The 23,774-nt window shown below is 57.7% G+C and overlaps 2 protein-coding genes across 2 annotated transcripts in view; both read right to left on the reverse strand.

Annotated features, from left to right (window-relative positions):
- Window positions 1–9,624: 9,624 nt before the first annotated feature.
- Ceacam16 (CEA cell adhesion molecule 16, tectorial membrane component) lies at window positions 9,625–16,787 on the reverse strand. Its single transcript, XM_090321859.1, has 7 exons — window positions 16,697–16,787; window positions 16,123–16,306; window positions 14,658–15,002; window positions 13,567–13,842; window positions 12,436–12,714; window positions 10,831–11,157; window positions 9,625–9,816 (listed from the first exon to the last, which is right to left on the reverse strand). Exons 1-7 carry the CDS (start codon window positions 16,706–16,708, stop codon window positions 9,806–9,808), a joined length of 1,434 nt encoding a protein of 477 aa, XP_090177985.1. The 5' UTR covers window positions 16,709–16,787; the 3' UTR covers window positions 9,625–9,805.
- Window positions 16,788–21,676: 4,889 nt separating this feature from the next.
- Ceacam19 (CEA cell adhesion molecule 19) overlaps window positions 21,677–23,774 on the reverse strand; it is a 4,193-nt gene continuing 2,095 nt past the window's right edge. The window contains exons 4-6 of the mRNA XM_090322265.1: window positions 23,458–23,543; window positions 22,189–22,236; window positions 21,677–21,773 (exon numbers count right to left, since the gene is read on the reverse strand). Coding sequence (XP_090178391.1) covers window positions 21,720–21,773; window positions 22,189–22,236; window positions 23,458–23,543 — 188 coding nt within the window. The 3' untranslated portion in view covers window positions 21,677–21,719. The remainder of the gene's footprint in view (window positions 21,774–22,188; window positions 22,237–23,457; window positions 23,544–23,774) is intronic.

Consider the following 23,774-nt stretch of genomic DNA (forward strand, 5'->3'; position numbering starts at 1 on the left):
GCAGGGACTTCCCCCGCCGCCCGCGGAGCCGAAGGGACTTTTGTCGGCCGGGGCGGTGCCGCCCGCCTCCCCGCCCCCCGGCCCCCCTCCCGGGCCACCCCGCCGGCCCCAGGGGTTTCCTGGACCCGCGCCGCCCCGCCGCGCCCGCGGGGGCGGGGCGAGCCTCGGGCCATTACCTGTGCGGCCTCGCGGTGGCCGGGTTCGAATCTGCCTTCCCACTTCCGGGCTGGGTGACCTTGAAGCGGGCACCTGCCCTCGCGGAGCCGCTTCCTCCTTCCTCGGGGTAGGGGGACAAACCCCAACCTGGCTGGGACTGGCACCGGGGCAGGATCCCCGGCTCTCCTCCCTTGGCCCGCCTCCTCCTCCCCCATGGGCCTCACTTGGGGGCGGTGTAGAGGGGTTCAGGGGTACAGGGTGCGCGCGCAGAAGCGCTGAATGAATGTAGGGTGTCTCTGAGGCCAGCCAAGGCCCACCGGGCTCAAAGAGGGGCTGGAGGCGCTCCAGATGCCGGGAGAGAGAACTAAACGGGAGCGGCGGGACAAGGAGCAGTTTGGGCGCCCCAGGCCAGGCCCTGCAGCCGGGGAGCAGGCAGACCCCCCCCCCCCCCGCCCCGCTGCGTCTCTAGTTTCCCTCCCACTGCAGGGAGGGGCGGGCGGGTGGAGGACAGGCCAGGCTGGTCGGGTGCATGAGTCAGAAACACAGACGTCCTCTCCAGGCCACGCCCACAACCAACCACGCCCACAAAACAGACCACGCCCCAAACCACAGAGAGCCCCGCCCACCGAGGCCACGCCTCTAGACGGGGTGGAGCCCGTAGGCTCGGGGCTTTCCCGGATTTCCCTGGGGGCGGGGCCGCCGCTGAGGTGACGTCCGGGTCACTGAGTCACAGGAGGCTTTGAGGACGGGGAGATCGGGAGATGGGGGAGCAGGGAAATGGAGACTGCACCCCCGGGATGCCAAGGGAACGGGCCGAGTGTCCCTGGCTCTCTTGTCCTGGGGATCCTTTGTCCCCTACATCCCAGGCGTGGCTGTTCTTGCTTCTGGCCCCGCCCCCTGACATCCCCGGCCACGCCCCCTGCCACGCCCCCGAGCCTCCGACCCTGTCCGCCCGTGTCCTCCGCGGCCTCCTCCGGGACGCACACGGGTGCGGTCCGGTCCCGGAAGGGACTTTGGCCGGTTGGGCCCCACCCGGGTGGATGGTTAACCAGAGATGCGGGGCGCGAGGGGGCGAGGGGGGCTCCCCTCCTCCCTCCTTCCTCTAGGCCCCCTTAGGTGAGGCACTGGAGGGGCGCAGGCCCGGGTTCCGGTCTCTATTCCCCCCCCCCCGGCCCCCGGGGCCCTCAGCCTCCTCCAGTGAGACTCAGTTTGCCCTGGAGAGGGAGCGGCCGTCCCCACCCCCAGCCCGCCCGCGAATGGCGGGTCCGGTGCCCGCAGCAAACCCCCGGCCAGGACTTGGGGTGGTGACTGCACCCCAGGACAGCCAGGAGCGACCCCAGAGGCCTGGAGAGAATCGCTGACTGTCCCCGTCCCTGTCCCTGGGGTCCCCCTGGCCCTGTGTCCCAGGCCTGGGGACTGACAAGGGTGTGAAGGAAGGAGGCAGTCTGGAGAGGGGGAGGGAGAAAGGGGAGGGGGGCTAAGGGAAGAGATGGGGGGTTCTGAGGGAGGAGGCAGGGTCTGCGCTCAGAGCTGGGGCTCTGAGGGAGGAGATGGGGGTCTATGGCAGAGGGGGGAGTCTGAGGAAGGAGGAAGAGGTTGGATGGCTCTGAGGCTGAAGCTGTTTGGGGGCCCCCCTTGGGGGGAAGGGGAGGGAGGGGTGCCTGGGAACCCAGCTTGCCACAAGGAGGGGGGGAGGGAAGGGAGGTCCCGAGTGAGCCCCGCCCTGCAGCTGTCTCTAATTTCCCAGAATGTTCTACTGCTCAGGAAAGTCCCTGCTCCCACCGCAGCCTCCCTCCAATGTCGGGAATGGAGGATGTGGAACCAGGATGGCCAGCCCCTCCTTATCCCCGGCCTGGGAGGTGGAGGGTCTTCCCTCTTTAGCCCTGGAGCCTTCCACCAGCCAGGGACAGCCCCTGGATGAGTCCCAGAAACTTCTCAGAGAAAGCCTGGAAGTCCTCCTTGCTGTCTAACCACTTTCCTTGGCACGGGCGGCCTTTGTATCTGTTCCCATTTTCTCTCACTTGCTTCTTCTATAACTGCTGTTGCGGGGTGGAGGGAGGGAAGGTCCACATTTTACCTGTTCAAGGTTCCCAGAGGGGAATTAAGACTAGCTAAGGACTGGGGAGAGGTTTTATTTTATTCTCTCTCTCGGCTTCCATTTCCCCTTCGGGAGGAGAAGATGAAGTGGATTGAACCCTGAGTTCCCTGTCTATCACGGGGTGCAAATCCTGCCTCCTGCTGAATGAACATTGCAGGGCTTCACTTTCACCTGGAGAAAAGTGGAATGAGGGAACACTCAGCTCGGTGCTCCAAGCCTGGTATATAGAAATTGCTAGAATCAGCCCTACTGCCAGGGGTCCCCAAACAACAGAATATTCCCCCAATTAGTGGGGACCCCGCTTCATTGGGAAAGTCGGCCTCAAATGGCTGGATGTAAAGACATGCCAAGTTTAGAGTCAGCTCTGCAGTCCGGCTTTCGGCAGGCGGCTCTCCCTCTCCGGGCCTTCTCTACAGCTTCCCTTCTGCTGTTTCTGAAGCCAGGGTCCCACGATGTGGTGCAGATCCTTCTGCCTCAGCTGGAGTTGCAGGAATGCACCATCAAGCCCGGGTCTAACCACTGACAGACAGTGGTCTTCCTTCAAACGATTGCCGAGAAAACAGCATGGATGGAGGTCTATTCTCCACGCTGTTGCCTTCACTCTAACCCTGGTCCTGAGCCCTGGAACTCCTGGTTTTTTTTCTTTTCTCTCCCTCCTTTCTTTCTCTTTCCATCTTCCTTCATTTCTTCTTTTTTGGGGGGGAGAGGCAGTACTGGGATTTGAACTCATGGCTTTGCATTTGCTAGGCAAGCACTCTAGCTCTTGAACCACAACCCCAGGCCTTTCGTTATTTTTCAGACAGGGCCTCGAGGGCCTTGCATGCAGCTGGGACTGCAGGCATGCCCCACCCCTCCACACTTACTAATTGAGATGAGGTCTCCCTAACTTTTTCCCCCTGGTGCTGGACTCAGACATGGACCCCCTCTTGATCCCCACCTTCTGAGCGGCTGAGTTACTAGTTTGTGCCACTGTACCCACTTGTTACCCCAGCAGCCTGCCTCCACAGAGCTGGGGCCAGCAGCTCCATCTATGCCCTACCCTTCCTTTGAAGGAGGGTTAAGATGGGGGAAACTGAGTCAGGGGAAGGAGTCATGTGTTTAGGGACACCTCTTAGCCCCCGGGGACAGGGAGGACGAGGTGGTAGAGAGACCCTCCATGCAGCAAGCGGAAACAGGGTTAGACTTTAGGTTGTTCCCTGACACACCTGGGACCAACAGGGGCCAGAATAACTGAGTCCCCAACCTGGGCCTCATATGAGAGACTGGTCCTTGGATAGAAGGAGGCTCTGGTTTCCAGGCCACTCTGCTCTCCAGGGGAAAACATAGGCCTGCTTCTTGGATAAGAGCCAGAACATAGCAGTTCCTCCCGGACTGGGGCCTGGGCAGCTGCCAGAGCCCCTCACACTGGACAGAATCGGCCCATGTGGGGTCTAGGCCAAGGCTTCGCCTCCCCTCTCTCCCTCGCACTCACCAGGTCTGCACCCAGGAGCAGAGAGAGAGGATTTGACCATGTATCTGCGCTGGGCATCCATACATCTTATCTGCCTCAATGTGGGGACAGGGTGGAGATTGCTCTGAGGGGCTGGTCAGGGGATTGGGGCTGTGACAGGAGGCCACAGGAGTCCCACTGAGGCAGTGAGAGATAGCTGAGGCCCCCTTTGTCAACGGATGCTCAGATTCAACGGGGCATCGCAGTGCACGCCTGTAATCTCAGCACTCAGGAAGGCAGGAGGAGGATCCAGAGCTCAGAGATAGGTTAGGTTCTATGACAAGTTCAAGACCAGCCTGGGCTGCACAGTGAGACCCTATCTCAAAAAAGTAAATAAGCCTGGCATGGTGGCTCACCCCTGTCATCCTAGCTACTCAGGAGGCTGAGATCTGAGGATGGTGGTTCGAAGCCAACCCAGATAGGAAGATCTGTGACACTCATCTCCAGTGAACCACCAGAAAACCGGAAGTGGTGCTGTGACCCAAAGTGGCAGAGTGCTAGCCTTGAGCAAAAGAGCTCAGGGACCGTGCCCAGGCACCAGGACCAGAGAGAGACAGAGACAGAGACAGAGGCCAGGTGGGGACAGGAGGGTCTGTGGGGGGCTCCTTTTTCTTCCAGTGCTGCTTCACCCTATCGTTTGTACCCCTTCAGTTCCATAGAAGCTTTGTGGCACCCCCTGGTGAACTTCTGCTCTGCCTCCTGCTCGTCTGATCTCCCTGGATCTCAGTTTCCCCCTGCATCACAGCATGACAGTAAGACAAGAAAGATGATAACTGGGAATGTGGGTTGAGTCACCCATGGGGCCTCCGGGCATGGCGGCTCAGCCCAGCAAAGCCTCCACACAGCACCCCAGCCTCCGGTGTCATGGGTCATTCAGTGTCACCATGGCTCCCACAGGACCAACCCTCCCAGACTGTGTTTGTGTGTGAGATGGGGGGGCCCTTCCAGGGCAGGGCAGGGCAGGGAAGGGCGAGGTTGAGTCTGGAAAGCCCCGAGGAACCAGGCACGCTCTCCAGTCTGCCCAGGACACTCAGTCACCGGCATTGGGGGGGGGCATTGATGTACCCCAATGACCTTTTGGGGCTCTGGGTATCATGGCCATAGAAATCGTGGGCCTCAAAGCTTGATCCCCTAAAAGTTCCTTCTTCCTCAGCTCCATCACAGAATGAGGCGGGGGACATGGGAAGGAGACTGGGGGAGAAAGAGTGCGCAGGGCATGGTAGCACCCACCCGTAATCCCAGCAGGCTGGAGGATTATCAGTTTGAGGCCCGCTTGGATGCCATAATAAGACTCTGCCACAACAACATGGCAATGAGTCAGGGAGGGAAGAGGTTGTGTGTCCCTCCCTGTACTAGAAGTCCTGAAGAGGAGGCACAGGAGGAGAAGGCCTCTGCCTCAGGCTGGGAGGCCTCTGAGTGGAGGCCGTTTGTTTTGAGAATTCCTCCTGGGTTAGAATTGCTTTCTGCCTCCTCCGTTGGGTCCGGGAGACTCGTCCCTAGATACACATAGGAGACGCCTCTGCTATCAGAAGGAGGAAGTCTCTCCTTTCAGACCAGCTGTTCCCTGAAGAGGGGACGGTGTGGGAACGACCATCGGGCTAACCTGCCCCCACCATTCGTGCAATCGCACCGGGAGTGTCCTGAGTCTGCCTCCCCATCTGACTAGAAGCTCCTGTCCCTTTTCTTTTTGTCTCTTTGACGGGGCTAGGCAGGAGCTCTACCACGTGAATCCAACCCTTCCGTCACCTGTCATTCGAGCTACTGAGGAGGCTGAGAGCTGAGGATTGTTGTTCAAAGCCAGCCCAGGGCAGGGAAGCCTTCAATGAACCAGCAAAAAGCCTTGGAAATGGATCTGTGGTTCAAATGGTGAAGCACCAGCCTTGAGTTTAAAAAGCTCAGGGACAGTGCCCAGGCCCTGTATTCAAGCCCCAGGATTAGATGCACCCCCCCCCCACAAATAATAACAATAATACAACAAGAAATGGAGGCTGGGAAGAGAGGCCGGCAGTGGTGGGCCTGGCAGGGTGTAACAGGCGCCGGGGAGCCATGGCTGGTTCTAAGCAGGGGGGGCAGAGCCAGGGACTGGACAGAAAGCAGATATCCAGAGAAGGAGAGGGGAGACAGAGGAGAAAGAACAGGGAGGCCCTTCTGGGCCTCCGGGGATTCTGCTGCCTTGCTGGGGTTGGGCCCTGCTCCCCCCTCTCCATATCCGCTGGGAGCCCCAGGCTGAGCTCTGGACTTTAACCCCTGTAGCCACCAAGGCGCCGAGGAGGGCAGACAAGGGCCATTGGGGCAGAATTCCCCTGGTCTCCGTGCCAGGGGAGTTACCCAGGGCGGGACAGGTATGTGGAAGGAGCCAAGACAGAGGGAGGGTGCATCTGCAGCCCTGCTGAGCAGGGAGGAGGCTTTGCTCTCCTGGGCCTCGATTTTCCCCCTCGGGTGTCGTTTTCCTGCCTACTTCCTCTGGTCTGATGGGGGAGACGCGGGTTTCCTAATCTAATCAGACTCAAGTTAACAAACTCCCCCTAGTCTGAGGAGGGAGGCAGGTGAAGGCTGGACTGTTGGCTCACTGGTGCCACCTAATGGCAGCCGTGGACCGGGCTGCCCTGGGGAGCTGGGGACCAGAGCGCTACCCTGCCAGCCTCTTCCTCCTCTAGGGGTTCTCTGGTAAAGGTCTCCTTCATGTCTTCCCTGAGCCCCAGGTCTGGGGGGGTCACACCCTAGTGGGACTAGGATAACCCCCCAAAGGCCCTGACACCCCAGTGTGTGTTGAGTGAGTGAGGGCCATGTTGAGTTTCATGCCTGGAGAGGCAGTTCTCCAGAAGAGCTGTGTCCTCCTCCTGGAAGCCCTCCGGGATTCCTCCGAGCCCCCCTCAGCCTCGGGGCTCCATCCTCTGCTGGGCTGTGACTACGTGGGGACAGGTGAGGCTCTCTGGGGACAGGATTCAGGGGGCCAGGCTCTGCTCTCTCCATTTTCCTCCCCTCTGTGAGCCATTCTTGGAACACCTGGGTTTGGGTTCCACCGGTGAAGACTCTCAGTGAACATAAAGGCGTTCTTGGCACCCCAGTTTTCTCCTGTGGAACCCATGGAGCCTCCAGAGCTGCCGAGGAAGCTGGGGACGCCAGGAGATTCTCATGTCCTGAGCTGAACCTGTTGTGGGGTGACTTGGGGTGACCCACTTCCTCTTTTGGGGTTTGTCTGGCTGGATGAAGGCCTCGAGGATCCCCATCCTGCTGGGATGGGGAAGGAGGAAGAGGCCACAGGGGTTTGGGGGCTTCCCGGGCAGGAAGAGGGGTCTGTGGGCTGAGGGGAAATCCGGCCGCACCCCAACAGCAACGGCTGCCAGTGGAGGGGGAGGCCTGGCGTGGGGGCAGAGGGGAGACCAGGGTGCGGGAGGCTGGGGAGGTCAGGTGGCCTTGCTGGTGCCCTCTGGGTGTGCTGCAGCCTCCCTGCATGACCCCCTACTCTCGCCATGTCCAGCTCCTCCCCACTCCCCATCTTCGCCCTCCTCCCCTCCCTCCTCCCTCTTAGCCCTTCTGGCTTTTTCACAGCGAACCCACATTCCAGTCCAGTCGGAAAACAGGGCAGACTTCCTTCCTCTCCTGGGCAGGGCTCCAGCCAGAGATCCACCATCATGGCAAGGCCCCAGGGCCTCCTGCCCTCCCCTCCTCCCCCTCCCCTCCCCACTGCAGACACTGGGGGGAGGGGGAGGGGGCTGGACAGGCAGAAGGGTCCTGGAGGCCAAGACCTGCACCCCTCCTGGGCCAGTGCTCCAAGCATTAACCACAAGGAGCCATGAGCAACTCCCCTGGACAGAGAACACCCCAATGCCAGCCCTCAGCCAGACTTCTGCTGTGTGGTTCCCACCTGGTGTCTGCCCCTCTGTAGGTTAAGTACAATTTTATGTACAAGTTCTCCTCCTCCTCCTCCTCCTCCTCCTCCTCCTCCTCCTCCTCCTCCTCTTCCTCCTCCTCCTCCTCCTCCTCCTCCTCCTCCTCCTCCTCCTCCTCCTCCTCCTCCTTCTCTTTCCTCTACCACCATCTTCAGAAGCACTAGGGGTTGAAGTCGGGATCACATGCTTGCTTGGATCAGCTTGCTTGCTAGGCTGGCATTCTACCACTTGAGCAATGCCTCTAGTGCAGGCATTTTGCTGGTTCATTGACTTCTCTGCCTGGGTTGGCTTTGAATCACAATCCTCGAGATCTCAGCTTCTGAGTAGCTGGGATTCCAGATGTGATCCACCAGTGTCTAGATCTTTTCCTTTCCCATCTTCCTTCCTTCTCTGCACACTTGCTTGTTTTCTACCTTGGCTTCCTGAGTGCTGGGGATTACAGGGGTTCCCTATGACACCCAATTACTGTTCTGATCCCATGTAGTCCATCAATCAATCAATCCCTACTCTTAGGAGTAGGTATTGCCAATTTCCCCTGTTGGGCAGGGATGGAAACTGAGGCACGGAGAGCAGAAGACCTGGCTCCAGCTCCTACAGTTCTCCAGGCTGCCGAGAGAGAGGGCGCTGGTTGTGTGTGGCCTGGGGATCGCTGGGACTCAGGGCCTTTGCACATCCTTGGTTGGGAAACATGGTACCCCTCTTCTAGGATGGCAATATGGTGAAAATCAGGCTGGTGGACAGGCAGCTCTGTCCTGGACTGAGGATGAAGGATCCAGTAGCACCCCCAGAGAAACAGGCTCCTGGGGACACCTGATGCCCCCTCCTTGAAGATAAGATATCTGTCTTGACCTAGAAACCTGAGCAGCCTTTTGTCTCTCCCTCCCTCTGCCCCTCTCGCTGGCCTGGTTCTTGCATCCAGGTCCCACATAGCCCGCCAGGTTCTGCAGTTCCACCTTGGGTGTGGCTGTCATCCTGGGACACAGGGCATAAAGACCTTTTTAATTTTTTTTTTTTTCCTGTCCAGCTGGGAGGTCAGCGGCCCATGGCCCTGCCTGTCAGTTACCCATGGAGGGATGCATTCTCCTAATACCGGAACCCAAGGGGAAAGACTACATTTCCCAGAGTCCCCTGAGGCTAGGCCAGCCATGTGACCAAAATGGCCAATCAGATTTAAGTAGTTGTTGCAAGGGACACACAGGAATGCACTCACGCTTACCCACGTGTACACACCCACACTCACATTCACAGGCTATCTTAGAGACTGCTTTTTTTTTTTTTTTTTTTGCTGCTGGTCCTGGGGCTTGAACTCAGGGCCTGGACACTGTCCCTGGGATTCTGCTCCCCCTCCCGCAAAAAAATGCGGGTGCTCTACCACTTGAGCCTCAGTGCCACTTCCAGTTTTCTTGGTCAATTGGAGATAAGAGTCTCACGGCTTTGGTGCCCGGGCTGGCTTTGAACTGTGATCCTCAGATCTTAGCTTCCTGAGTAACAGGATGACAGGTATGAGGCACCATTTCCGGTGTCTTACTAGCCAGAGAAGAAGCTCTACCCAGTCTCTCCTGCGTGTTTCTCAGTCGTGGGACTTGAGGAGGGTGGGGAGGGGTGTGGCTGGGGGGGAAAGAGGCGCAGGCGAGGGCAGGGGGCCACAAAACAATGCAGCAGATGAAGGACCACCTTCACTGGGTGTGGACTAGAAGGTGCTAGAACCTTCTGGGCCCCCGTGATGGAACAACCTGCAGTGCGTGGGTACCCGGGGCCCCCTTTTCCCATCACCTGACTCTAATTAAAGGGAGCCACCTTGTCGCCCTGCAGGGGTATAACCTGGGGAGCCGTGTTAAGGCCTGGGGTCCATCATGCAGTACTGGGGGGTGCTGAGGCACGGAGGTGTGGGCCCTGGTGGACATGGGGGGCCCAAAGGTCAGCTCTTGAGTGGGACAGGAAGGAGACCATATGCAGGTGCATGAACCAGGACGTTTATTGCCAGCAAGGCTCTGCTCGGGGGTGAGGAAGGAGTGGGGCGCTGCTGGCTCTAGCTAGTGGAGGGGTGCAGGTGCCTCAGCGAGGACACGAGGACACGCTGGGAGCCAGCGTTCGAGGGGACGGGCGTGCTGGAAGCCACGGTGCTAAGGGCTCTTCTCCCCCAAGGGTCCAAGGTCAGCTGGCCTGCTGCTACTCCAGGGCTGTGGGAGAGGTCACGGCAGGGGACCAGGGCATCAGCCAAATGGGGGAGCCACCCTCAGCAGCCCCCTATCCTACTGTCCCCCCCAGACCCCCGCTTGGCTCCTCCCCCCCACCCCTGCTCAGCTGGCACCAGGGTCTGTGTCCTGGAGCCAGGGAGGAGCCTAGCTGGGAAAAGAGATAATGTAAAGCCCAGCTCCCCTCACCCTTGGGTCCCCCCATTCCCAGCCCCCCGGGGCCCCGGTCACCGGCTTGGCTGGTGGTGACCACTGCCCTTCCACATTCCAACACACGCTGCTGTGGAAAAAGACTGTCTAGGGGGGCAGCAGGGACTGGGGGCCTTGAAGTAAGGGACAGCAACACCCCTGACTCTGTCATAAGACTTGTGAAAGTTGGATGGGGGAGGCAGGACTCCAGACTGGGGACTCAGATCCTCACCATTTCACTGACTAGGTCTGATGGAGGAGACACAGTCCCTGACTTTCTGGGAGCTCCCAGTCTGATGGAGGAGACACAGTCCCTGACTTTCTGGGAGCTCCCAGTCTGATGGAGGAGACACAGTCCCTGACTTTCTGGGAGCTCCCAGTCTGATGGAGGAGACACAGTCCCTGACTTTCTGGGAGCTCCCAGTCTGATGGAGGAGACACAGTCCCTGACTTTCTGGGAGCTCCGAGTCTGCAGGTGGTTGCTGTCCCCCTGGTTGGAAGGCAGAGGGGTGGCCCCATCGTGTAGACCCTTTGAGGTCTCCTGTGCTCCGTCTCCAGCTGGGAGGGGGAGACACACTCACCAGGCGCTCATCCCCCCAATTATAGCCGAAGGGGTGAACCGTCGCGGGGGGCCCACTCTGCTGCAGATGCCTGCCCTCAGACTACGCGCCCTCTGCCAGCCTTCACCCTGTGAGCCTCTTCCAAGTGCAGGGCGGCGGCAGGCGGGCACCCCGGGGGAGGCCCTCCGACCTAGTCAGATGGAGGAGGCAGGCGTGTTACGCCCCCCGCCCCCCTGCCCAGCACACTCACGGGCCACTTGCAGCTCCACCTCCAGGGTGTCGGTCCTGCCCTGCAAGGTGACGGTCTTGAGGGTGTAGCGGCCGGCGTCGGTCAGGTTGAGCTTGGCGATGAACAGGGAGCAGTTAGCAAAGCCCACCTCGCGGCCGGAGTGCGCCGGGCCTGCGATCCAGTTCCCCGACGGCAGCTGGCTGAGCAGCCGGTTGGGCTCGGCGGCCGGCCCTCGGTACCAGGCGTACACCAGCAGATCCTTGGGGTAGCCCTGCACCGTCAGCATGGCGTCCTGGCCCTCCGTGGGCTTCGTGGGGACTGGCACAATCATCATGGCCACGACCGCCGCTGGGGAGACAGAGAGTTGACCCCACGCCATCGAGCCTTCCTGTCTGACTGGCACTGCCATGGCGGGGGAGGGGGGGAGCTGGGGGCAAGGCACAGGGCAGTGGGCAAAGCCAGGGCCGTCACCAAAGGCAGCGTCTCCCCCCAAAACCAGCCTCTGGGGAGGGGGCGTCTTTTCTGTCACATAAAAACCCTAAAGGGGCCGGGCTGTGTCTCCTCCATCACACTGGAAAACTCCATACTACTGCAGCTTGGGGACGCCCAGGTTGGTTGGTTGGTTGGTTTTTGAGGGAGAAACAGGCCTATGCTAGCAGATGAGAAATTCCTCGAAAGAAAGAGGGAGGCCAGTACTCCCCCATCAGACTGGGAGTACCCCAGCAGCGGAAAATGGGCCTCCCTCCTCAGACTAGGAATCTCCTCCTCCTGTGTCTCCTCCATCAGAACAGAAGCTCACCCCCAGGGTAGAGGGGGAGCACGGCCTCTTCTCTTGACTGGCATCTCCTTGAATGAGGTCAGGTCTCTGCCATCTGACTAGCCTCTTCCCCAGGTAGGGAACCCCTGTCTGTCTGTCTGTCTGTCTGTCCTCTGTTTCTGTCCTGGCACCCACCAGAGGAGCTCTTATGATTATACATTTTAGGGTGCTCACTCTACCTTCTATACATGCCCTGGACACCCCCATATTGACCCAGGCTGTCAAGCTGGTCCCCAGAAACCATTAGACCCACCCCTGTCTCCTGCCATGGCCCCACGGGCAGTGACTTACCTCTGTGACCACCTTCGCCATCTCTGCTCTGGGGTTTATTTGTCCCCCCACTTGGGGTGACACCCAGCCTGTGTATGGGAGGGAAGGGAGGAGGGCGGAAGGAGGGGAGGACCATCCTGCTGCCCCCGGGGTTGTGGGGTGGGGGGGACGATGAGAAATCCAGGTAGAATTAATGAAGTCCTGCTGTTCCAAGTCATCCCCGTTCCCCACTCTGGGGGACAATCAGAACCCCCTGGGACCCACCCCCCGCTCCCCAGCAGCTCCAGATTCCCCCCACAAATCTGTCCTGTCCTGCCCCCACCCCAGGTCACAGGTGAAGCTTTTCCATCTACCAAGGACTGTGACTTCAGTGCTGTTCCCGCCTCCCGGGGCGTGCGTGCATGCGTGTGTGTGCGCGCGTGTGCGTGCGTGTGTGTGTGTGTGTGTGTGTGTGTGTGTGTGTGCGTGTGTGTGTGCCTGCTGACAAGGTGCTGGGTGGCTGGTTGCCAGGGGCAGCATCAGGGAGTGGAAAGACTCACCAGAGAGTTTGACCACCACGGAGGCCGACCCCGAGAGCAGGGTTTTGGGGTTCTTGGCGATGCACGTGTAGGTGCCCTCCTGGGCGGCTGTCATGGCGGAGATGTTGAGGTGTGCGCCACCATGGCTCAGGGCCTTCCCGTTGAAGGCCCACACGTACTGCGGCTCGGGACAGGACCGGGCCACGCACCACAGCCCCAGGGATGCGTTGAAGTCCACCTTGATGGTGCAGCCCGTGCGTGTGGTGGAGTCCTGCAGGATGGCCACTCGCTCAGGGCCGACTGGCGGGGGGCAGGATGGAGAGAGAGCCAGGGTGTGGGGAGGGTGCAGAGGTGCCCCCCTCAGCTTCTCCCCACTAGCCAGGGACCAGGGAAGAAAGAATTCCCACCTTTGCATCATCCATTTGGTCTCTAACTCACTTGAGGGTGGTGGTTGTTCTTAGTTTAAATGTGCCAGTACTGGGACTTGAACTCAGAACCTCAGGCTCCTACTTGGCTTTTTTCACTCAAGGCTGGTGCTCTACCACTTGAGCCACAGCTCCACTTCTAGCTTTTTTGGTGGTTCATTGGAGGTAAGAGTCTCACAGACTTGTCTGCTCAGGCTGCCTTTGAACCACGATCCTCAAATCTCATCCTCCAGACTAGCTGGGATTACAGGCATGAGCCCTGGTGCCCAGTCCTTGTTTGGGGACATTAACACTGACTTTTCCTCCCCTGGGAATCTTATGTTCTCTTCTCTGGGGGCCCACATGACATTTCTTCAAGGGACAAGTGATACCTGAGGCCCTGGTAGCTAAAGGAAGAGTCCAAGTGAGGTTTTTCTTTGTGTGTGTGCGTGTGTATGTGTGTGTGTGTGTGTTTTCTTTTACCAAGCCATACAAGCCTAGGGTTTCAAGAGACCATGCTTCTAGAAATTCCTAGATTCTAGGCATTCACAGCTCCCACCACTAAAATCATAGAGCTTGACCCGAGACTTCAGAGCCTGGAGAGCCCAAAGCAAGCTGAGATACAGAAGTGCCTTGCCTGGAAGATTCTGGAATCCTCTGACCTTAGGTTTCCTAGATCACCCACCCTCAGTGGGTTATTCCCTCCCCCCCATTTTATCTATAGCACCAGGGGCGGGAGAGGACTTACAGTACACTGTCAGGTTGAGGGGTTCACTGCGGCTGATGCTCACGGGGTTCCACACCTCGCACTGGTAGGCCCCGGCCTCTTCCCTGAGGACCCCTGGCCGGGTCAGCACCCGGCCATCGGGGGACAGGCCGAGGCGGACGGGGACAGGCAGGTTGTCACCATTGAAGAACCAGCGGACCTGGGCAGCGCTGGGACTACTGCAGGTCAGGCGCAGGGTGTCCCGCCGCTCCACCAGCGCTGAGTTGTTGGCTATGACCTTGGGTTGAGCCAGGATCTCTGTGGAGGGAGAGGGAGAGGGGGAGGGGGCCGGGCACCACCTGCTCTGGGGTCGCTTCAGGCCTGGGTCGAGGGGCGTGGCCTAGACCATGGGCGTGGCCATACGAAGGCTGGCCTACAAATAGGGCGTGGCCTGAGAATGGCTATAGCCTGGGATGGGGCGTGGTCAGAGCGGGCCTGGCCTATGAGTGAGGTCATGGCATGGTGGGGCGTGGCCAAGGGAGTGGGCGTGGCCAGGGAGAGGACAGTCTTGGATGAGGTGTGGTCTGTGACTATGGGCGTGGCCAGCGCCTGGGCGTGGCCTGGTGATGGGCATAACTTGCATGGTTTTGGAGAAGATACAAGAATGAGTTTACAAGACAGGTTGTAATCCTGGAAGCCATCCTAGAAATGGTGAAACTGGTTTTCTTTTCTTTCTTTCTTTCTTTCTTTTTTTTTAGGATTTTTCTTTCTTTTTCTACTTTGACTTTTTTTTTTTAATCCTGGTGTAGGTCATGGGGCTTGAACTCAGGACTTGGGCATTGACCCTGATCCTCTTTGGCTCAAAGCTAATGCTCTAGCACTTGAGTCACAGCTCCACTTCCAACTTTTTCTCAGTCTATTGAAGACAAGAGTCTCACAGACTTTCCTGCCCAGGCTGGCCTCAGACCATGATCCTCAGATCTCAGCCTCCTGATTGGTTATGATTACAAGCGTGAGAGACCAGTGCCTTTTTTCTTTCTTTCTTTCTTTTTTTTCCCCCCCCTGTCTTAAAGAAGGACTGAGAAGCTGGAGGGAAGCCTGGCTGGGTGGCAGGGGGACTGGGCATGTCTCACCATAGACCTGCATGTGTCCGTAGCCCACCTCAGTCTGAAATTGCCTGTTGAGTGTCTGCAGGATGTAGGTGCCCGAGTGACTGGGCAGGACGCCCTGGATGTCCAGGCTGCCGTCCGGGCGCACAGCCTCCCGTCCTGTGTGTGCTGGGCCGGGGGTCTCATCCCCCGTGCTCACGATGTAGCTGGCCACGAGGTAGGTAAGACTGAGCATGGGTCCTGCATACCAGTTGTAGGCCAGCAGCTCCCCTTGGAGCCCACGGACCACGAGCGAGACATTGTCCCCCTCGGCAGGCTGGGCTGGCTGGGGGGTGATGGAGATTTCAGCCCCCACATTCAGGATCAGAGCTGAGGAACAAGAGACCCAGGTCAGGCTAGCTAGATGGGATTTGAACCTGCGGCTCACTGGTCCTTCACGAGGAACCACCTAAAACATTGTTCTTGGAGTCTGTCTGTCCCTCTGCCTGGCTTCTCTCTTCTTGGAGGGAAATTGAATGGCCTAGAACAAAGATCCAGCCTGAGACTTTGAACACAGTGCCTACCAAGTACTTCATGAAGGAGAACTGAGGTCCCTACAGGACCCTCTCTAGATGCCGAGGCTTAAAGTGACCACACACACACACACACACACACACACACACACACACACACGTTGGCCTCAAACTCAGAATCCTCCTCCTTGGCCTCCATAGCCTCCTGAATGCTGGGATTACAGGCGGGCACCGCCATGCCCTACATTGCAGCCCCTTATTAGCAATTCCAGGTCTTGAAGCCCAGGCCAGGCCTTGCAAGTGCTTTAAGTAGGGCTGAGAGCATTGCCACCCCCCACCACCACTCAGGGGGCAGAGAAGCCCCAGGCACGCCCACCCCACCCCGCTGAGGTCTGGTTTGCCAGTTGCTGGAGATGGTCAGGAAGCACATGGAGGCTCGACCTACCTTCTGGTATTGTCTAGTCTGAAACAACATGATTGGGTGAGAGGGGCTTTGGGTGTAACTGCAGTGGCTCTGTGGGTCCCTGCCCGGGGGCCTCTCCTCTCTGAACTTTCGTTTTTCTGTCTACAAAGCAGGGTCCTTTTGTCCAGGGAGAGTTGAGGGCCATAGAAAGCAAACCCATACTGCCAGTGTGACCTTCAGATCCCCTTGAGGCCTCCAGGAAGGCGGAGGGTTGGAGGTTGAGGGTCAGGCTACAACACCCCAAAGCCCCATGTGCGGAGGGCTCCCTGACGCTAGCCAGGCTTCCCTTTCCGCACTGGGGTGTCACATAAGCCCGAGTGCTGAGGCCATTCCTCGTCTGGTCCTCAAAGCCCCCAGTGTCTCCCCACACTCCCGGCCTGTCTGGGGGGTGCTGCCCAGCCCGGGGACCTCTTGAGTAGCTTTCCCTCCCCAGCCTTCAGGGGTCCCCTCCCTGAGGGTCTCCAGGGGTCTGGAGAGCTGGGGTGCAGGGAAGGCCAGGATGTTCCTTGCTCACCACTCAAGAGGAGGCAGAGGCACGGGGCCGGCGCCATCTTCCAGCCTCTGGCCGCCCTTGGCTCTTGGCGATGGTGTGTTGGGGTGCGGCACCCACAGACCCCGCAGGCCGTTCCTGGCCGGGGCCTGGCTGCGTCTGCCTGGGGACCTGAGAGGGCTCGGCAATTTGGAGCTGGGGAGGTCACCTGAATTTGGAGGGATCAAGTCACCAAGGATCTGAGCCCTTATTTGGGTCCCGGGGCGGGTGTGGCAGGAACAGCCAAAGGCCACGACCCAGCCAGGCCTCCTGGGGCCTCTGCCTAAACCTGTGGTGCCAAAGGCCTGGATTTGGTGCTAGAAGAAGAACCAGGTCATTCGGGGAGGGAGGGAAAGAGGGAGAAGGGACAGAACCAGATTTCAGGGGCCCAGGGCCACCCCCCAGCCATTGTGGGGGCCACAGTCACTAGCATGAAGGGGCCAGCAGGGGCCCCGCCCCTGTCCCCCAGGTAAGCCCAGATGTGGCCTTAGGCGAAGGGATGGGAAGGAAGTGGGGGGGTCTTGGGAGGTCTGGGGGGGCTCAGTGGAGGAGCACTTGCCTTGGTTTCCATAATGAGTGAATGAATAAATGACTCTGGAGGTCTGAACCTCTTACAAATGGAGAGGCTGAGCTCTGAGGATCACAAGTTCGAAGCCAGCCTGGGCAAGAAAGTCCATGAGAATTTTTGTTGTTACTGTTGTTGTTCTGGGGCTTGAACTGAGGGCCTGGCACTGTCTCTGAGCTCTTTTGCTCAAGCTAGCGCTCTACCACCTGAGACACAGTGCCACTTCCATTTTTTTTTGTTGTTATTGTTTCATTTTTGAGTAGTTCATTGGAAAAAAGGATCTCAAGGGAATTTTTCTGCCTGGACTGGCTTTGAACTCCATTCCTCAGATCTCAGCCTCCTGAGTAGCTAGGATGTCAGGTGTGAGCCATACCTGGCACTCCATGAGACTCCTCCTCCTCTTGTTTTTTTTTTTTGCCAGTCGTGGGACATGAACTCAGGGCCTGGGCACTGTTCTTGAGCTTTCTCAAGGATAGTGCTCTACCACTTGAGTCACAACACCACTTCCAGCTTTTTCTGTATATGTGGTACTGAGGAATTGAACCCAGGTCTTCCTGCATGCCACGGAAGCACTCTACCACTAGACTATGCTCCTGGCCCTCCACTGGACTCCTTTCTTTAATGAACCTAAATAAATAAATAAATAACCAGGAAAAACAAAAATCCAGAATTAGAGCTGTGGCTCAAGTGATAGAGCATTAGCCTTAAATGAAAAAGTCAGAGACAGCACCCAGGCACTGAGTTCAGGCACTGAGTTCAAGCCCCAGGACTAGTACCAAAAGAAAAAAGAAAAAAAGAAAAGAAAAAGAGAGAAAGAAGAGAGCAGGGTGCTTGCTAGAAATTGGAAAAATACAGGATTAGAAAGGGGATTTGGGAGCAGATGGCTCACACCTGTTATGCTAGTTACTCAGGAGGCTGAGATTTGAGGATCACAGTTCAAAGCCAGCCAGAGCACAGAAGTATGTGAGACCCTTATCTCCCGTGAACCACCAGAAAACCAGAAGCGGTGCTGTGGCTCAAGTGGTAGAGTGCTGGCCTTGAGCAAAAGAACTCAGGGAAGGGACAGCACCCAGGCCCAGAGTTCAATCCCTAAAACCCACCAAAAATAGGGGGGGGACTTGTGGGGGTCTGTGGATTACACTGGGGTGGCAGAGGGGCTCTGGGGACGGTTCCTGCTGCCACCTGAGCAGTCCCAGATACTGATGGCTTTGGGTCTTGGAGCTCTTTGGACCTGTGGATACCTGGCTCACCTGTCCTGGCTGGCTCTCAGGCACAGTGTCCTGGGCTGCCCTCTCTGAGGGGGGGTGGCAGGAGGGGAGGGATCCCTCCCCACCTGCAACCTCACCTCACCCCATCCGGTCCTGGCCCTGCCTCCACTCTAGAGCCCTGGGACTGAGTCCCAGAATGGGTGGTGTTGGCTCCCCAGTGCCCCCCCGGGCTCCTGGGACTCACCTGTCCCTGATCGCTCTGAGCATCCGGTCCAGGCCTCTGGGCAGGGACCTGTGGCCTCTCGGTCTTTCTTTCTCCCCCTCCACCGTCATCTTGTTCCAGGTAGCTTTGGCTTGTCTTCTTGTCACCTTTTCATTACCAGGGTCCCTTCCCTTCTCCATGGCAGAGAGAGAGGGGGGAGGGAGGAGTGGAGGGAGACTTTGTCAAACAGAAACCTGAGCTGGGTGTGGTGGCGCATGCCTGTAATCCTAGAACCTGGCTGTGCCAGGAGGGAGGATCACCAGTGAGTCTGAGAGGAGCCTGTGCCACAGAACACGGCTCCCGCTCCAGCAGCAACACAAGGAATTTTTGAAACCAGAATTCTGCTTAAGAGAATTAAAAATAATGCTAGTTTTTGATGTTTGGTGGTGGGGCTTGAACTCGGGGCCTGGATGCTGTCTCTGAGCTTTTTGTGTTCAAGGCTAGCACACTACCACTTGAACCACAGCACCACTTCCAGTTTTTGAGTGGTGAAGATGGAGATAAGAGTCTCATGGGGACTTTTCTGCTCGGGCTGGCTTTGAACTGTGATCCTCAGAGCTCAGCCTCCTGAGTAACTGGGATGCCAGGCGTGAGCCACTGGCTCCTGACTAAAAATGATGATTATTAAAACAGAAGGCCCTGTCTTTCCTCTGTTCACAACCTGCTGTGCCCCCCCCCCCCCATGACTCCCAATCCTGCAGAAGAAAATTCAGGGTCTTCATCTTGAATCAATCAATCTATCTATCTATCTATCTATCTATCTATCTATCTATCTATATTGCCAGTACTGGGTCTTGAACTCAGGGCCTGGGCACTATCCTTGGCCTTTCTCAAGGCTAGTACTCTACCACTTGAGATAGCCGGCTTTTTCTGAATATGTGGTATAAAGGAATGGAACCCAGGGCTCTGTGCATGCTGGGTAAGCACTCTACTACCAGGCCACGCTTTGGCCCCCAAAGTGAGTCTTTTGTACCCACCTAACGGGCTTCATGGAACCCTTGAGTCAAAAGCAGACTGGCAAGCCTGGCGCCCGTAGCTCATGCCTGTAATCCCATCTACTCAGGAGGCTGAGAGCTTGAAGATCATAGTTTGTAGCCAGCCTCGGCAGGAAAGTCCTTGAGACGCTTATCTCCAATAATCATCACAAAGCCAACAGTGGAGCCCTGGCTCAAGGGGTAGAGCAGCAGCCTTGAGTGGAAAAGTTCAGGGACAGCGACTCGGCCGTCCTGATCTCTGCCTGGCATTTAGGCTGGGGTGACAGGTGAGCACCTCCCTCTCAGATATGGGGTCTCACCAGACTTCCCAGGCTGATCTCGGGGCTCCTGGCTTCCAGCTGTCCTCCTGGCTCAGCCTGCACTGAGGAGTTGGGGTCCTCTTCCATGGTGGCTTTGCACCTGCTGTCCCCCAACCCCCCCAAACCAACCCTGAGAACCAGGCTACAGAGGACCTGGCTCAGGGCTCTGGCCTGGCCAGGAAGCAGCAGGTAATTCTCTGCTGGGCCATCTGGGGACACAGCCCTGTGACCTTATTTTGTCCCTTATCTCACCAGTCCCTCTATCTCCATCACTGGCCCCATATCTGTCCTGGAGACCGAGTAAGCCTGGATGGTGGGTTGGGCCCCTCCTCCCCTTCCTGGGCACCAGGTTGGGGAGAGGGAGGCATTGTTCACTTGGGGTGTGGCCTCTGGGAGTGGGTGTGGCCACGAGTAGGTATGGCCTCCAAGTGGGCGGGGCCTGGGAGTCTGCAGGCTGGGAGGAGGGGCTACAGGCCCCTCCCAACAATTCTTCACCCAGCAAAGACCCCAGCTGCCTGTGTGTGGGGAGGGGCAGGGCACAGGCCGGGCTTTAGTCTCTCTGGCTGCTGCCTACCTCCCTGGCTGGGGCTTGACCCCGTCAATGAACAAACCTTTATCTTCGGAAGGAGATGGGTGTTCATTCAAAACAACAGAACACCAGGCTGGGAATGGGGGAGTGTGGCTTCGGGTGGAGTGCTCGCCTAGCATGCATGAAGCCCTGGGTTCGATTCCTCAGTACCACATACACAGAAAAAGCCGGAAGTGGTGCTGTGGCTCAAGTGATCGAGTGCTAGTCTTGAGCAAGAGAAGCTCAGGGACAGTGCTCAGGCTCTGAGTTCAAGCAATGGGACTGGCAAAACAAAACCAAAAAACCCATGAGGGCAAATGTCAGATAGCAGGGAGGACTGGGAGAAAACTCCAGAAAACTGGGCGTCCGATGGGGGACAGGGGCTGCCTTCCTCCAGAGGTGACTGGAAGCCTGTGGCTTTGTCCAGGGTGTGTGTGTGTGTGTGTGTGGTGGGGACAGACCATCTTTTGGTAGCTGACATGGCAAATGCAAAGGGCCTGAGGTCAGGAGATTTAATGAGTTGCAGATGGAGCCAGGGCAGGTGTATGAGAGGGAGGAAGGAAGAGAGGGACCCACTCGCCGCCAACACACACAACGCACACAACGCACACACACACACACACACACACACACACACACACACAAATCCTGACTGCTGGTGATTGTGGTCTCTGCTGCCTCCTGCTGGTCATTCCTGGAAGTCCATCCTGCCCTGGGCCTGGAGCCCTCACCCCAGCCAAGAATAAGAGATGACATTCTGGGGTGACAGCGTGTCAGGGACTCCACATCTGACCCCAGCACCTCAAGCAGGGCCTCCTGCCCACCTCCCTTCCACAGCTCCCATGGATTCCAGACCGGCCTGAGCCACCACGACCCTCCTTCCTATTGTTTTGTGGGTTTTGTCTGAGAGCAGGACTAGCACTGAGTTCCCAACACTTTGTGTCCTGACTGGTGCCTTGAGCTATGCCTCCTCCTCTTCCTGGTTTGTTTGTTTTTCATTGTCCTTTGTGGGGTTTGAACTCAGGGCCTGGGCACTGTTGCTGAGCTTTGTGGCTCAAGGCTAGTGATGCACTACTTTGAGCCACAGCTCTGCTTGTGTGGCTTTTTGGTGGTTCATTGTTGATAAGAGTGTCTCGGACTGTCCTGCCCAGACTGGCTTTGAACCTTGATCCTCAGATCTCAGCCTCCCGAGAAGCTAGGATGACAGGCGTGAGCCACCAGCATTTCCACACCACACGGTCCACATTAGTTAATTATTCTTTATTTATGTTGCATACACCTGGAGGCCTGGGTGTTGTCCTTGAGCCTCTGTCTCTAGGCTGGTGCCACAGCTTTGTGTGTTTTTTTGGGGGGGCCGGGGCTGGCTCCTTGGACATAACAGTCTCATGGACTTTACCCATCAGAATTGCCTTGATCCGAGGTCCTCAGACCTCAGTCACCTGAGCAGCTGGAATTACAGGTGTGAGCCACCGGGCCTTACCTTCAGAGTGGATTTTTGAGGGAGGGCTCAGCTGTTTTGGGGGGCTGGGCTGAGTCAGCAGTAGATGTTCTCTGGGCCATGGGCCTCACCCCTACATGGTGGAGGGAATCCAGGGGGGCTTGGGGGGCCTTGCCAGGGCCTAGGCCCTCATGGCCTTGGTGTGGTGTTCATGTTGGCCCCCAGAAGATGGTAGAGGGCTGTGCATTCAGGCAGTTGGTGCCAGCTGACAGTAAGGGGCGGGGTCCGGGTTGAGCAGGTCCTGGGGGAGCAGAGAGACGAGCTATGATGGGAGTTGGGGTACAGGGGGTTAGGATGCCAGAGAACCCCTGTGGGGAGAGATGGGGTCGCTGGAGAGGGCCAGAGACACATGGGCAGACAGGAGAGTGTGTTTCTGTTTGTGGGGTGCTGGGCTTTGAAGGCAAGGCCTTGCACATGCTAGGTAAGCCGTCTGCCATGAACCCCGCTCGGTGGAGTGGCCTGAGGCCCCAGTGTGTGTGTGAGGGGGACCGACCCGCTGCTGTGTGGCACAGGCCAGTGTCTTTCCCTCTCTGGGCCTGGTTCCTTTTGTGTAAATCCCAGGCCTTGGAGGGAGGGGCATGGCCAGGGGCAGGGTGAGCGTAGCCCCCCAGACTCTCCTCACCCTCCCTGGCTCCAAGGGGCCCCCCTCCTCGCACCTGGTAGTGTTGGGGTTCCAGCTGTGGCTGTGGTTCAGGAAGCGGGGGCTGCAAGAGAAGAGCCCGGATGAGCTGGGGAGCTGCCTACCTACCCGGTCTCAGCCCTGTTTGCATCTGTGTGTGTGTGTGTGTGTGTGTGTGTGTGTGTGTGTGTGTGTGCGCTGCTTCTGGGCTTTGAACTGAAGACCTGGGCACTGTTCCTGAGCTTTTGCACTCAAGATGGATACTCTACCACTGGAGCAACAGCTCCACTTCTGGCTTTTTGCTGGTTAATTGGAGATGTGAGTCTCCTGGACTTTTCTGCCAGGGCTGGCTTCAAACCATGATCCTCAACTCTCAGCCTCGTGTGTAGCCTGAATCACAGACATGAGCCACCAGCACCCAACTGCTGCATCTTGTTTTTTACATAGGGTCTCATTTCTAGCCCTGGCTGGCCTAGAACCCACCATCTTCCTGCCTCTGAGATGACTCCTGAGCCCTTTTATGTCTGACTATGCCTTTGTACATTTCTCCTTTTATTTAATTAAAATCGCATATTTTACTCTCCCGTCCTGCCTCCTTGTTGCCCCCATAATAAAGGGAAAATCTGCTCAGGTCAGAAATCACAAAGGAAAGCTGGGCGCGGTGGCTCACTTCTGCAATCCTAGCTGCTCAGGAGGCTGAGATCTGAGGACCTCGGTTCAAAGCCATCGGGGCACTAAAGTCCATGAGACTTATTTCCAATTAACTACCAGAAAGCTGGAAGTGGTGCTGTGGCTCAAGTGGTAGAGCACTAGCCTTGAGATGAAGAGCTCAGGGTCAGTGCCCAGGCCCAGAGTTCAAGCTCCATGGTCGACAAAAGAAGGAGGAGGAGGAGGAGGAGGAGGAGGAGGAGGAGGAGGAGGAGGAGGAAAAAGAGGAAGAAGAAGAAGAAGAAGAAGAAGAAGAAGAAGAAGAAGAGGAAGAAGAAATGACAGAGGCTGCAAACAGAAAACCGAGCTTTCCTCCACCCCAGCCCCCAGACTCACACCTGTAATCTCAGCTACTCAGGAGGCTGAGAACTGAGAATCACAGCACCAAGGCAGCCAAGGCAGGAAAATCTGTGAGACTCTTATCTCCAAGGAGCCACCAGAAAACCACAAGTGGAGCTGTGGCTCATGTGGCAGAGCTCCAGGGTTGAGTGAAAGACCTCAGGGACAGATCCCAGGCCCTGAGTTCAATACTCAGGACCAGCAACAAATTGGAAAAAAAAAAAAAAAGGCTGAGGACAGACAGACTCACCGAGGTCACCGAGGCTGGGGTCAGGTGGCCCGGACTGCTGAGAGGGGCTAGCATCAGAACTGGGGATGGCATCACTTCATACGCATTACTGTCACCTAGGCAGGGACAGAAGGGACCCCAGGTTCATGCTAGGTCCATGCCAGCACCTCTTGCCCAACTGTCACCATCACAGTCCCATTCTTGCCCTTCCAGACGGTGACCTCACGGGTCCGGGGCAGGGGCTGTAGGAGTCTGGCTCCATTTGAGAAACCATGCGTGGCCTGTCTGCTCACCCTCATGCTCAGTGTGTGGACGTGTGAGGGGTGAAGTCAAGAAAGAGTGACAGG

This window comes from Megascapheus bottae, chromosome 31 (assembly GCF_031878675.1).
Source record: "Megascapheus bottae isolate mThoBot1 chromosome 31, mThoBot2.hap1, whole genome shotgun sequence".
NCBI classification, from domain to species: domain Eukaryota; kingdom Metazoa; phylum Chordata; class Mammalia; order Rodentia; family Geomyidae; genus Megascapheus; species Megascapheus bottae.